Source organism: Amphiura filiformis, chromosome 6 (assembly GCF_039555335.1).
Source record: "Amphiura filiformis chromosome 6, Afil_fr2py, whole genome shotgun sequence".
Lineage (NCBI taxonomy): Eukaryota > Metazoa > Echinodermata > Ophiuroidea > Amphilepidida > Amphiuridae > Amphiura > Amphiura filiformis.
The window spans coordinates 73,911,614-73,927,683 of record NC_092633.1 but is presented as its reverse complement, the minus strand read 5'-3'; the positions used below and the strand labels follow the sequence as shown (position 1 = coordinate 73,927,683).

General features: G+C 35.0%; 1 protein-coding gene across 1 annotated transcript; it reads left to right on the top strand.

The window, feature by feature from the left end:
* Positions 1-2,288: 2,288 nt before the first annotated feature.
* Positions 2,289-14,746, top strand: LOC140156007 (deoxyribodipyrimidine photo-lyase-like). Its single transcript, XM_072179067.1, is given in 13 exon segments — positions 2,289-2,365; positions 5,883-6,035; positions 6,947-7,009; positions 7,698-7,896; positions 8,788-8,933; positions 9,467-9,649; positions 10,300-10,458; positions 11,270-11,468; positions 11,853-12,005; positions 12,431-12,552; positions 13,175-13,265; positions 13,268-13,333; positions 13,967-14,746. Coding segments are annotated over 11 exon segments (1,518 nt in total). The 5' UTR covers positions 2,289-2,365; positions 5,883-6,035; positions 6,947-6,958; the 3' UTR covers positions 14,116-14,746.
* The last annotated feature ends 1,324 nt before the right edge of the window (positions 14,747-16,070 follow it).

Here is a 16,070-nt window from a genome sequence, read left to right as displayed (position 1 = left end):
TAACTTGAAGCAAGTGAATATTCGTATTCGTTTTCGTAAGTTATGTAAATTTTTGACTTCAAAACTCCAGGTACGTGGGTACGTGCTCATTAGACAAAAGAAGTATCTAAATTTTACGGTCAAAAACTCACGGGAAATTGAACGGCTTAATTTACTTGTGTATTAATTTACTTGTATTAATTTACTTGTGTGCCTAGGCGTGATTTGCTCGCGAAAAATAGTCTAGCATCGAAATACTAATCAGTGTTGTCAGGAAGTATTGGCTTTAGGCATGCAGATATACTTGTTCGTGCAATCGTGCCTAGGCGGGACTTGCTCGCGAAAAATAATCTAGCATCGAAATATATACTAATCAGTGTTGCCAGGAAGTATTGGGTGGCTTTAGGCATGCAGGTATATACTTGTTCGTGCAATCGTGCAAAAATTGGTCATATGATTATGTAGAGATAAAACGGGGAAAGTTGCTTAATGGTTTTAAGTTTTTTTATGGTGTGTCTATGTCTGGCTCATCGGTCAGCAAATTCCTGTAAACTGTACTGAGGTTTTAAAACACGCTCTGTACTATACAACGACATTTTAAAATGTTGTCAAAATGTTACTGTAATTAATGATTTTTGCAAACAATATTTGCCAAATATTTTGTCAACACTTCAATAACATTATGTTAGAATATTTTGCAGTAAGTTTTCACAAATGATGTTTTTGTTATGAAAACGTTTTTATACCCTTTATATAACCCGACATATAAACCTTTTTTAACATTTTGTGAATGCTGTCAAAAACGTTTCGTGTTTGCTGGATAGCGCATTATAAATCACTTCCCTGTTTTTGAAATCTTTTTGAAAAAAAATCCAAAATTATGCTACAAAACAATGACAACTTTTTATTTATTTTAAAACGTGCAGTTTTAACTGCTCCAAAATCACAAGGGGCAAGATTAAAATATTTCCCAATTTCTAATCAAAAGTTGTATAGTATTTATGTGCGAGCCTAATCATTTGCCCATTTCCCCCTATTTTTTGCTCTCCTTCCCAACACCGAATGACCCGGAATGACCCCCTTTTTTCAGAAAATGTCTACACTGTCATGTCACTGATAGCTACTGATAGACCTTACGTGGGCACAGGTACGTCACTTTCATATTCGAGTGCCCCCCCACCCCGGGGCATGACAATGCTGCAGGTTTTCGTGCAGGATATTGAAGGTTCTGAATTTTAGTAAACATGGTAAATTCCCGGGGGTAAATTACCTGTTGTTATCTGGTAGTTATTTGGATATTTCACTAGTGAATATAGATTATGTGACAAATGTGATAGTAATAGTATTGGTGATGAGTTTCATTATGTTTTAGAATGCAGTTTCTTTAGTGATGAAAGGAAATCATTTCTCAAAAAGTATTTTTATGATAATCTGTCCAGTATTAAATTTTGTCAGTTATTCAATTCATCAGGTAGAGCATTGATTAACTTGTGAGATCATCTTCCTAATGTTGTACAAATCTAATCTATTTTATTGCATAGGCGCCTATGTTTATTTTTATATTATATTATTATTGTTCTGTATTTTGTTGAAATAACTGAAATTATTGTGCTGTACTGAAATTTTTAGTGCTTCCTATGTTCTGTACCTTGTATTAGTAAGGTTTTGAACAATAAAAGCCCCGGGATAAAAGCACACATAAAAAGAATCTTGAATCTTGATAGACTACCCCGTAGTCCACTTGCCCATTGTGCATACTCTGGATATAAGCTTAAAACTCTGATTTAATTAATGTGTGCACAATTGATAGATTTTCACATATGTTCTTTTCAGTCACCCTACTCCCTCTGTTTGTTAGCTTCCCATTTTTAACATGGAATTTCGCGATTAATAAACTGGCAGATTCTAAAATCAGAATTGTTCAGTATTGAAGTGCCAATACAATTATGACATTATGTTGCATTCAATAATAATAAACCTACGTACACTTTACTTTTACTGTCACTAATATAATTATATAAACTTTTTCATAACAATTTTATACTAGTATTTTGATGTAATTAATATCAGTATAATTTCGAGTTCAACTGAATGCTTTCATCATGATTAACATCAAAAATAGACTATGGCATAGTCTAGAATCTTGAAGGTTTGAAGTATTGAATATCGCTCAACGCTACTTCATCGCATCGGAAGATTGAGTATTGGATATTGTCCAACACTAATATTTTGATTTTGTAACTCACGTGTACAGCCAAGTGACGATGCGTGTTTTTGGGACGCGACGCGGTTGTTGAGCCAGGGTAAGTTTATAAAGTTCATATTAAAAATATCAAGACAGTTATAATGATTGTGTCAGTAAGTCGACTTACATAATTTATAATCGGTGAGTTCACAGTGTTATCAGGTTCTGAGCGCTGCCATGAAATCGCTCGCGCTTGGGATCGATAATAAGCTTAAAGTTACTTTGAAAATTAAGTTAAACTTCATTAACATGGTCATGTTAAGGGGATACTACACCCCTACCCAAATTTGTGCCTATCAGCCTATTTTTTGCATTTTTTCTCAAAATTATAGCACATTGGTGACAAGTAAGATATGTATATTATAGGGCAAGCACTGCAACTACTGTACTGAAAATTCAGCAACTCACGGCAAGTAGTTATTGATTTATTGATCAAATATTGGTTTTCCCTAATTTTTGACTGTAACCCCACAACTGTTGTCTGTGCTGAAATAAAATTTACAGTGCAGTAGTTGTAGTCCTTGCCCCTATAATATACATATCTTACTTGTCCCCAATGTGCTATAATTTTTAAGAAAAATGCAAAATAGGCACAAATTTGGGTAGGGGTGTAGTACCTCCTTAACTTGATAGACGACGTTGCTCGCAGTTAACTTGTAGTAACTACAAATTTCGAACGTTTGAGGACTTGTTCTGAAGTTGTAGAAGTTGCCATAGGGTGTCTTCAGTGTTAATTGTTTTCATGTTAAATGTCGCAAAATATTATATATTGACAATAATAAGGCCGAGTAAAAAAAAAATACATGTTTCTCGTCCAGCCCTCCTCTTTTTTGAAGATTTTTCAAATTTCTTTTATTTTTTAAACTTGCAGTTATAACTTGTTGAAAAAGATGTTTCAGAAGTTGAAACTTATTTTACAGCTTTGTAAATGCATAAATACATCATTTAAGAAGAGTTTTGTGATCACTAGAGGGGTCCACCTCTCAAAACAATAAAATAAAAAGGGCCTCCTCCTTTTTCTCAGATTCAGATATCAATCTGTATGTCGAATACCCAAAATATAGTGTCAAATACAGGTATTTAGCGTCGCTTTTCCAATAAAAATAGAAAATAAAAAGCCCTCATCCTCCTAATTTTTAAAACCCGGACGAGAAACATGTTTTTATTTTTACTTGGCCTAATTAACAACCTGTTTGACCTCTCCCCAGGGGCGTCGCTCGACCAATATGATTCGGGGGTGTACAGTATGGTTTGCCGACGGAAATTTTTTGTAATTTGTTGACCCAAAATTTTTTTAGCCAGGACGGCGCTCAGAAATCTAAAAAGTGGGTGTGGGGGGGGGGGGTAGGAGTTAAAACAATTTTCAAATTTTTTTTTTTAACTAATACCATTCACAGTATGTCTATTAGGCTAATGAAAGTCAATTCCCAGTTTCCCGTTACATTATTTTTCATGACTGTGTAGGTGACCATTTCATTATTCATTATTCATTATTTTATACCATTTCATTATTGCATCTGTTACAGGTGTAAACCAATAACTACCCATGTATATGTGATAAATCACAGTTTGTAGTTTACAGATGTAGTTTACAACCACATGAAGGTGATTGTACAACTATTATCAAAAGTGTCACAATATTTTTTACGGGATGAGATCAGAGCAGATCAAAAAGTGCGGGACAGAGAATTGAGTAGGTATTCATTAATAATTCATTATTAACCATATACCATGCTCCTACTGCAAAGAAAATCCCTGAAAATCAACAGAAAGAGATTTATGATATATTTAAAACCACAATTATTTATTTGTATGTTAAAGTTTGTTAGAAATCAACATTTTATTCAAAATAATGAAATATTTGGCCAGCAAATTGATTTGAGTGGAGTAGGGTAACGGGAAACTGGGAATCGACTTTCATTAGCCTTATGTTACAACAACACAATTTCGTAACACATTAATCTGTTATATATGGCTCTCACTATTTGACGACAATCACACATACCTTTGACTACATTTGCCGACAGTCACATGGTTTTGTCGACAGCAGTCAAATTTTGCTGATAAAATTGTGTATGGGGGGGGGGTTTCATACATTGCTCACCTGTTTTTTCATATCATATTTTGTGGTGAAAAATGATTACAAATGTGTAATTTAATCATTTTTGGAGCAACGATTTCTTCGTACCAACGGCTAAGTGTGTATGTGAATGCACATTAAACACATCAAGCACATACACATAGAGGGTGAAATCTATTGTGAATTGGTCAATCGTATAATCGTATTTACAGTAGTCCTGCCAGCAAGACTTCAGTCTTTATCATAAACATAATGACATGGACCTGAAAAAGATGAGATCAATGTAGATCAATTACCTCAACTTTGTGAGTATAGACTAATACTGTGGGATTAAAATCATCCACGCACGCCCAAACCCTGGTACAATGGGATTAAAATCATCAGTGCATGCCCAAACTGTCCTTGAGAGAGTTCCTCAGCAACATCCTTAGAGCCCAAATGAGCCCACATATTGTGATGTTTCTTATTTGTGGAAAAGATATCAATAGACCGATAGACTGTAACTCAGTAATCAGATAATGTCATAATGTTAAATACAGATTACTTGGAGCGGGAGTTTCAATTATTGGAACTGTGTTGCTCGAGAAGTCTAGGCCACGAATTTGCTCGCCGATAGCTTCACATTCAAGGCCAGAGACCAATATTGCATTCAAAATCTAGTCGGATTCGCTGAAGCATGACACCGTGTAAAACAATGGAAGCTGAAGTAAACACAGCCGATCACGACGGGCGATCGCATGAAAAATGTAGCTAAAATTGCACTTAATTGTCAACAAAATTTTAGGCTGTTCAAAATAGGCAAATTTAAAACCTGCGGACGCCACCGATATGTTCTAATGCTCATGGTATCTTTGAGTCAAATCTTCTTATTGAATGTGTCCTAAACAAGTTCAGCTTTTTTCAGGGTTAGTTTCAGGCTTCAGCAGTGTTCAGATCCAAAACACAACTGATAAGGCCCCCTGCTCGAGAAGTTTAGCCACAAATTTGCTAACCGATAGCTTCACATTTGAGGCTAGAGACCTTTAAATTCAAAATGTAGTCACATTCACTGAAACATGACACCATGTAAAGCAATGGAAGTTTAGAAGTAACAGCTGATCACGATGGGCGATCGTATCCAAAATGTTGCTAAAATTGCACTTCAGGTTCAACAAAATTTTAGACTGTTCAAAATCGGCAAAATTTACTCAAAAGATACAGTCGACTCATCGAAATAACTATCACCCAAATTTTAACACCAACAGAATAATTTTATCCGTTGCAAAAAATGACAATGCTGTCCGCCCGAAAAACGATAGCAACATACTCTAGCATTGCATGCGTAACTGTTGTGTGCAAATTTGAAGCTACAGTTCTTGAGTAAGGCCCCCCTGAAAAAAGATTGTCTGCTTGTCCTCATCCGACCGAACGTTCGAACTGACAAACTTTTTCTAACTTTTTTTTAAATTGCTATTCTTCAAAGTTCTAAACATTCAATTGAAAAAAAAATGTTTTGGGGGAGTAGTTTAAAAGCAAACTTACATGGGCAGAGAATCTGATTGTTCTAACTTATTTTAATTCGTGTCATTTTTTTTCCAGTCATGATTTAGCTAGGCGTACATTTGTTAGCTGATCACTCTGGCTAGGGTTGTAACAAACCTACGCTTCAGAAGGAACCAATATCTTAGTCGATGTATCATCTTCAGTTGTAAGAAGCTGTGTTTGTTTGTATTACCGACTTTTCAATATCGAGTAAGTAACATTTATGCATCTATAGACATCTATTCAGGCACAAATTAAGATGTATTTATACTACATTTTGATGACAATTACTGTCATTTATTTCTCAGCACTACTTTTTGCCACAGGCTTACTTCACACTTTGGCAATTATGTAATTAATAATGAACAATGTGGGAAATATTTAGTAGTTCAATAATATAATTTATTATAGATTATTCATAACATCACATCATCAATACTGTAAAATCATTCCAAGTTGATTGTAGATTTGAAGACTTTTGGTTACCCTTCTCAAAATCTATACATTCAGATTTAAAAAAAAAGGCTGGTGATATATATTGTGCGCTATATGCTAAACCCAATAGCCTCGGTCTGACCCTTGTACAGATTGTCATTTTGTTATTGTGGCTCGTGACCATATAATATTAAAGCACATTGGCAGAGGGATCAAGCCCTGTCCCTAAGATGATACCCTAAATATCCTACATTTTTAAATGGCTATAATAATCGTGATTGGCTTATTCACATAGATCTGAGCCATATCTTGTCTTCGTGCATGTGAATCAGTGAGTCATCTCCAAGCACAGGAGTGATCTTGATGAAAAGGGACACAAAATTGGATGTAAATTTATATCCAGCATAGTTGTAAGGTTTCAAAACATTAATGAAAGTATTGTCTTGAGACCCAGCCATGTATCTATTGCCTGATATAGATGCCATCATTGAACATTTCATGTTCCATCAAGCAATAGATGTATGGCTGGGTCTCAAAACAGTACTTTTTATTCTCTAACTATAAACTATTGGAGGCAATTACAGGCACAATCAGCTGTAAATTCCACATCCAGGAGAATTTGAGCCTTTTCAATGATTATGAGAGTAAAGTTTAAAGATTTTTTCTTGGTATGTTGCTTGTTGCAGACATCACCAATAATGTCTAAAAGAAAGAATGAGGCTGAAGAAAGTTCACCAAAACAGCCAAAGGTAAGCCACAAGTTTTTTACAGCATGTTAATCTTCCAATGAGACAAATAACCTTTTGAAGATGAAGAATTTTCACACACATGCCAAATTTAGACAATATTGCAAGATTAATATCAGTGTTGTAATTCCTTGTGGAGAGTACATAAACATTGGTCACACAGTAAAATTTGGTCCTCGATATTCCAAAAAAGCTGAAAATTGGATCCTCTGCTTAGCAGGAAGCCAATTCTGATATCCTGTGGTGCATTTAAAATTAGGAAAGAGGGGGGGCTGTCATTTTCTTTGACCAACTATGTGTGGGGTCATAATTTTTATACTAAAATAGAGAGGTCATAAAATTGATAACACAAAGATTTATGGGTCATGAAGCTTCCTTATTTCAAACAAGATTAACACTGAGAAAACCCAGTAGCGCTGACTCTTGATATCTTGAGCTTTGCCATGCAGATGTGGTAAATATCTTACTCTATTACTGTAGTAACAAAGCATTGTAGACAGTGCAAACCATTCCTAGATTTGGTATATTTTACATGAAAAAAAAATTTAAGACCAGTTTAGTTAAAATTGTAGCATTTTTCATTTTGTGGCCCTGTGAAGCCTAAAATTTTACAACATCCACTTCCAATGTACACAGAAAACTTCACCTTATACCTATTGTTTTCTTCTCTCCTGGTACATTTATATAAAAGGTGAAACCAGAAAATGGTGCATCAGCAGAACCAGATGATATCCTCTCCAAAGTCAGCCATTTGCGGCTGGGAACAGCAGCATCCGTTGCCCAATTCAAATTCAATAAGAAGCGTGTAAGGGTAATATCAGATGTCAAAGATGTACCAGACGAAAACCATGGGATTGTTTACTGGATGTCTAGAGATCAGAGGGTACAAGGTAAAGGTCATTCACATTGCAGTCATGGGTGTAAGAATCTTATCTGAACTCTGACCCAGGGTCAGTTGTCATAAAGACAGTTTGGGTTGTTGCATCTTAGGCACCACATCCAATTTGGTCCTATTGAACTATCGGTGTCCGGTTGGGTACCGATGGCTCTTAACTCCCTGGAGATGTAATAAATTGTAATATTAATAATAAACAGTTGCATAGTGTTATTGTTTTTCATTTAAATAAAAAACGAATGCACTGTACAAATGTTCAGGGTACAATAAAAAGTGCCATTGGTACCTCTTTGGGCACCGATAGCGCTATAGGACCAAAAAAATGTTGTGCTTACTGCCATGTTATTGATTATCTTGAGCAAAGATTGGTGGTTTCAGGTTTTTTTTTCATTTTTCATCCGCAGACAGAATCTTTTAAAGACAGTAGTACTTAATTAAGTGTCTGGACTGTATTTCAAACTATCACCTAATTTGCTTATTCTTTACCACAAATAATGAAATAATATTAATAATAACTATCAGGAAAGGTTTCTGTCCATTTTAACCCAAAATAACTAGGTGAAGTGAAATATCCAAGGGCTATTTTGACCATTTAACATGGAGTTCTATGGGAATTTGTAATATAGAAATTGCTCTGTTGATACACAAACACAACAAATCTGGGTAATTGTGTAAACATTACAAATATGCCAAAATATTAACCAATGTCATATTTATATAAGATTGTACATTATGGGTTTAATTTTCAAAAACTTGACCAAAAAATATTTAGTAAAATGTTACAGCCTCTGTTGGCTTTCGTTTTCTTTCCGACTTATTAGATAACTTTGACAATGTTCATATTTATAACAATTAACAATATGTATGTTCTTTTTGCATTATTTAGACAACTGGGCCATGCTGTTTGCACAGAGGCTAGCTTTAAAACAAGAAGTTCCTTTCCATGTTTGCTTCTGTCTGGTTCCTAAATTCTTAGAGGCAACCATCAGACAATATGGGTTTATGTTAAAAGGTATTCAAGAAGTTGAACAGGTAGGATGTTTAATCAATTGTTTAAAGCCTCTGTTTTGTATCATTTCTTAAAACATCACGGCATTACCATTATTTAAAGAAAAATGAGGCAGAAGGCCATGCTCTGCTACACAAAAAATTGTGGTATCGAATATTATGTCCCTTTACGTGGTCATCTCGGTCGTTCCTCAAGAAATTAAATTCTGTGCTTGATGTATTATAGATTTGATATAGATGTATTGTAGATGTAATGCACTGATCAGACGGCAGACCTGTGTGTAATTGCCCCCCCCATGTGGGATGTGTACCTTCCTTTTGGCATGTTTCAGACCAAAATGAATCTAATTGTGGTCCATTTTAGTGCAAATTTGTATGGCTTTGTGTGTATTCTTCCTGGTAAAGTAAATCTGGGCGTGGGGCAGCAGCAAATGTTACACATGGCAAACTTTCATTGCTACATTGGGTTAGGGATGAGATGTTTCATTTATATTTACTAAATCTACTGGTTATAATAGGTTAACAACTTACGATAAATTATTTTTCATTTTGAACAGGAACTGGGAGAGCTTAATATATCATTCCATTTACTTATTGGTTTTGCCAAAGATGTGCTTCCAAAATTTGTAGAAGATCACAAGATTGGTGGTGTAGTAACAGATTTCTCTCCACTGAGAGTACCTGCTGAGTGGGTGAAAGATGTAGCAAAGGGCCTTCCTGATAACATTCCATTCTGTCAGGTAAGTAAGTTACACTTTAGGTGCCAATGATGATGTGCTTCCAAAAAATTTCAAAAAAGAAAGAAAAAACACCACAATAAGACTGATTGCTTGTATACTCTGTCGTCTTCAACTATAAACAGAAACCACAAATTTATGAATAATTGATAATTGCCCCATTTGGTCAGATTGATTCACAATAATTGAGTTACAATCATTGGCACGTTTGTGTGATACATCAAATGTTCTAAATATTGCTTTGTCTTTTACAGATGGCAAATAAACCTGCCAAGATTCTTTTTAAACTGTTTTGTCTCTTGTGTATGTGCCCATTTACACACCAAGGTGAATAGAAGCAATTGGTGGTGGAGAGCCCAGTCCAAGTGCATGGCACCACTGTGGTTTGAACCTGAAAACTTGTGATCATGAGTCACAGCCTGCACCACTGCACTATCATCCTCTCTTATAAACTCACAAATAACCTTAGATTAAAATGGGACTTACTGCTAACTCAACTTGATAGGCCATCTGTTGCATTACATTACATTACATTAATTGTGTTTCACATGAGGATGAACATTTGAAAATTTGTTATTATTAAAAGTGTGTTATAGTAATTGATTGTTCAAAACATTATTAATAAAATGTTATAAATTGGTTTATTTTGACAGGTTGATGCTCACAACATAGTGCCTTGTTGGGAGGCTTCTCCTAAACTTGAATATGGTGCTCGTACAATCCGTCCAAAGATTCACAAAGTCTTGTCAACATATCTAACACAGTACCCTCCAGTTATTAAGCATCCGCATCCAGCACAGACAAAGCCAGAGGTAAACATTCAGCAAATTATTATTATGTTAATTTTCATTAATTTTATCCCACTGGCTTTATCCATCAGGGTGATGGTGCGTCCCTTAGGGGGACCATAGTGTTACCAACGACTGTAAAGATATAAATGTAAAGGTAAATTTGGTTTTCATACTTTCCAGCGTATGCTTGAGTGCCCATATCTGTCTCAAATGGGTCCTCATGATGACTCTTCAGATAATGTTGCAAAGTATTTTTCTGCAACTTTCACCAAGAAAAGACATTTTATAGCTTGAATTTCCATTAAATTTTAATTTTGTTATTCTTTACTTAAAATGTCAAGACAGTTTTCTGTCCATTTGAAACAGAAATAACAAGGTAAAGTGAAAGATCAACCACACTGGCTATTTTGGTCGTTTTTTATATGGAGTTCTATTTTGGTATCGGGGACTTATTGTGCGAAGTATGACAATATGTCAAAATTGCTATGTTGACCTGTTATTAGACACTAATATGGCTGCTTCCATGTAGGTGTAAGTTGGGACAAGTGTAAACATTACAAATATGCAAAAAATATCAGGTTTGAAAAAAATTTAACAATTTCATATCATATATTATGGCTTTAATAGCACTAACATCGTTCATCAACATTCTTTTAAATGAGAGGACACACATGAGAGTAAACCACATCTGTCCAATTTTCCTTGAGTAGCCCATCAGGGAGCAAAGGAGAGTGGAACAGTAGTATACTTACCTTAATAATTTGAGCTTATTTCATAATGTTTGTTCATCTCATCTTTCTTACCATCATCTTTGTCTGGTTCATATTGACAGCCCAATGACTGGACAGCTGCCTTAGATTCCCTACAAGTCGACAGAACCGTTCCTGAAGTAGACTGGGCTCAACCTGGCAGTAAAGCAGGACTACTAATGTTGGAAGACTTCTGTACAAATAGACTCAAGTACTTTGATGGATACAGGAATGACCCTACCAAGAATGCTCTTAGCAACCTGTCACCATGGTTTCACTTTGGTAAGATTGCATATTATGAATCTGTTTTGAAATGTGTTGGAGAGGAGAGATAAAATCAAACAAAACAAACATTCTTATTCTTTGGTACATGTACATCCCATATTATTGGACCAAATAATTTGGAAAATTAATACAGAATAGTACAGATGAACTGAGCACAAACATCAGCTAGTATAACACACAGATGATATGATTTTTCAATTCATCTGCAAGCTTAAGGTTGGGACCACCACCATTCAAAAGATGTGTAACCGCCTGTTCCATTTGAAAGCATTAGCTGGATGCCAAGTGGGTGTATATAGCCATGTGTCACATTTTTGAATTATGTAATGTCTAATCTGTTTCTAGGCATATTTTAAAATCACTTTTGTTATGTATCTACAGGTCAGGTGTCAGTACAGAGAACCATCTTAACAGTTCGGCCATACAGGAGCCGCTACAGCAAGGGAGTGGAAGCATTCATAGAGGAGTCAGTTGTAAGGAGAGAACTATCTGATAACTTCTGCTTCTACAATGATAAATATGATTCTGTTGAGGGTAGGTTAGATTCAGTTGTATGTACTTTTACAAAAGGTATTAGTCGTTCGGAAAAAACTGTCTAATAATTTGTGCTTCTGCAATGACAACAGTTTTGTTGAGGGCAAGTAAAATTTAGTTGTATAGGCTTTTATAAGGAGTCCATTTGAATTCAGTGGGTTTATGCATCTTACTCAAAAGTTATAGTAGAATTTGGAATTGAAATAATGTTTACTGATGCAGTAGTAATAACAAAAAACTATTGTTGAAGCATTTTTTACCTTCTTCCAAGTCAACGAGATATATGGGTTTATTGGACAGGATTGCAATAACTGTATTCCTCAGTGAAGATCCTTTTATAATTCTTTCTAAAACCCATTTTAGCAAATAAATGGAAATTTCATGTTAACTACCCAAGTAATAAGTGATATTGTTGTCTTTTTCAGGAACAAATGATTGGGCCAAGACTTCACTACAGATCCATGCTAAAGACAAGAGGGAGTATATATATACCAAAGAACAATTGGAACAATCTCGTACACATGATGACCTGTGGAATGCTGCTCAGGTAGATATTATATGAGCCAATTTGGTTTGAATTTTTCTAATTCAAATTTAAGTCACATAAATTCTGGACATTGAGTTTCAACATATTTGGATATGAAACAAATAGGTGCAATACATTACCACAAGACTATAAATTGAAGGGCACATCAAACTCCAACCTGTGGCAGCTGGACTATTAAATATGTCAAAATGTCACATGTTGTGAAATTTGGAAAGTGACCTTTTGGGAATGGTTGCTAGATAACCAGGACACATCTGAACCTGAGATTCATTATAGGTTTTGTCAATGCTTTATAAGAAGCCCAAAACGAAATGATTGCATACTTATGTATAATGCTAAAGAAAAGGTTCCTGAATTTGACTGGATAATTGGTCCAGGTGTACACAAGTGTTTCCCCTGATTTCTTTAATATGGGGCGACATAAAAATTCTAATTGAAACATTGTAATTCTTTAAAGTGAACTAGGGAATAGTTGTACCACCATCATATGACTGAATGAATTATTATGCCAGGTGAGCTTATATTAATAAAATTATTATAGCTACCAGTACAAATGTAATATATTTCTCGGCATGTTACAATCATCAACTCACTCACTACCTCTGCTTGTTTTTTCTTACAGATTCAGATGGTTAAGGAAGGTAAAATGCATGGTTTCTTACGCATGTATTGGGCCAAGAAGATCTTGGAGTGGACAAAGTCACCAGAAGAAGCTCTGAAATTGCCATTTATCTCAATGATAAATATAATCTTGATGGCAGGGACCCCAATGGATATGTTGGTATGTGGGTTATTTTGTTTGTTTGTATGTGTTATAGGAGTTTTCTGAGTTTGGCCTATGATTTGCTCTATTGATAATCCAGGCAAGCAAAACATACAAAAGCAGAAAAAAAAAATACTATAGTCAATCCCTGGTGGATTCCTTAACTTTGCAGATTCCTCAGGCAAAATCCTTATGCTGAAACACTTACACAACACAGCTGAGTATTTGTTTTCATTGAAATATTGAACAGGGGGAGGGGACAGAAAATATCTATTGGTGGAAATGGAAGTAATTTAAGCCAGAAGACATTCATCACAACTATGTAACTGTGTCCTAAGGACTAGAAATGCTCTCATTGTACACATCCCATATTTCACCTATGGTCATCAGAGGTCAACCAGTTAAGGATATACCACACATGAACATGACTGAGATCTTTACGAATGAGGACTTGCATACATACACACCCCCCTACATCCCTGCAGACATACATACATACATAAATATTAAACATTTATATAGCGCAGCTACATTGAGAATGTAGTGCTAAACAAAGACAAAGAAACAACAGATAATTATTACTATTTGACCAAAAGAGATGATATTATATGGTCATTCACAGTTTTACCATCTTTTTTATTGCCTTCGTAGGTTGCATGTGGTCCATCTGTGGCATTCATGATCAAGGCTGGAAAGAGAGGGCAGTATTTGGCAAGATCCGCTATATGAACTACAATGGGTGTAAGAGGAAGTTCAATGTGGCTCAGTTTGTTACAAAGTATAAAGCCAAAACGTATTGATAAGGTTGTTGCTAATGGCTTAATCCAGTTGAAATCCATACACCCACTATGGAGGATGGGACACAGGGAATGTGAACTTCAAATGGGGTTATGTTACCTCAGTCAAGGGTAGGAAAGTGCTAATTATAGGAATAGTCTATAAGGTACAGTCAACTCAGTTCCAGCACCTGCAATGGTGTTTGATCACAAGTAAAAGCTCTTGCCTGACTATAGATTAAAAATTTTGATAATCAAAATCATTCCAAGTAATTGCGTATCTTATGGATGTCAAAAGTCATATTTTTATGTAGTGAAGGGTACAGACAGAGTTGTTACAAGTTGATCTGCAGGATGGATGTCATGCACAGAGTGTGGTTGCTGTAGATTGAAATTAATGGCTTTTGTATTGGACTCGGTAACACATGGCATGAATATGCCAACAGCATTGTGAGCATACCGACCACCCTCTTAACCATGGATATCTTAATTATTATTTCCATGTCTTAACTAAAACTGGTAGGGTGGGTGGTAAGAGAGATAAACTATGGGAAGATGGGAAGATTTAACTAGTGCAAATTATTTCAAAATTGAATTGTGTGAAATCATTCTACCTCTCAACTATTTTTAACTATTCCTTATTCAAGTTTTTCAGGTTTTCTATATTTTTGTTTTGTTTCTGTTAACATGTTTTAGAATCATTAGGATTTTGTTTGTATTACTGTTTATGCATGCCTAAATGTTAGTTATAGAATCATTAGAGTCATTACAGTTTGCTCCGATCAGGGAAGCCTGATTGTTGGCTACACTTGCCCGTCCTGTAAAAATGCTCGACCCCCTTCACCAGGTCACTGGTCAGATTTATCTCAGATTTCAGATGTAAAAAGCCTAGATATGCTTAACATGAAAAAAATTGCATTTTGTTTTTATTATAGTTTATAAATGCCAAAATGTAAGTTGTAGAATCGTTACCATGATCGTATTATTTTTCTTATGTTATTTTTATTTGATATGCTTTGCTTGGAGCATAGGGACAAGTTCAAATGAGAAATAAGTTCCAAGTCATTGTCTGGGTTAGTTTGCAGTGGCTTGCAAAGTCATTCTGTTAAATTTGACTTACTTTATAGTATTTAATGTAGAGGTAGTCTATTTGCATCCCATGGTCCACATGCAGCCCTTAAACATGTTAATAGCAGCACATGAAGCCTCTTTTGCCACAAAATGCACAATAGATTTGATATGCTGCACCATTTAGCAGCACTATTATACAGTTTGTGGATCATGATAGAAATATATTTTTTTGAAGGTATGCTTTAAGAAAAGACGTCAAACACTTTTTGCCAAACATGAATATTTGAGTAAAAATAGGCTTTTATGTACTTGTCATTTGAAAGATAAAAATTCTGCACAAATGTTGGCAAAGTTTTGATGACAGTCGTGTATTACTACATACTCTAACAATCTGTTCCAAGCAATCCTTTCTTAAACACTGTTGGACTTGATAACAATATCCTTTGTATAACACTATATAACTATGCATTGCAAGTATGTAATAAGTATTAGTGTATAAGTATTAAAATATCTTTCCTTCAACATATCTTTTGAAAAGTTTAAATAATGTAGCAATAACATTACTACTTGTGTAACTTATTTTAAAAAGAGCGATAGGTATTCATGTAAATATATTTAATCTCAAAAGTGTCATAATACCAAAACAGTATTTTGTACAAGAAGTGACATATAGAAGGTAGATCTGGTAGAAACTATACTCGGGTATTCTTTGTACGTTAGTTTTAGACATATTTTTTGTATTGTGAATAAAATACCTAGATTGGCAGATTGTGTGCACCTTTCATGTTTCGTAGTTATATACAATAAGGATAATGAATTGACCGGCATTGGGCGGCTTTAGTACACACTGTAGATCGATCTTCAGTATATAAACAAAACTGGTATGAGAAACAAAATAATACTGAAAG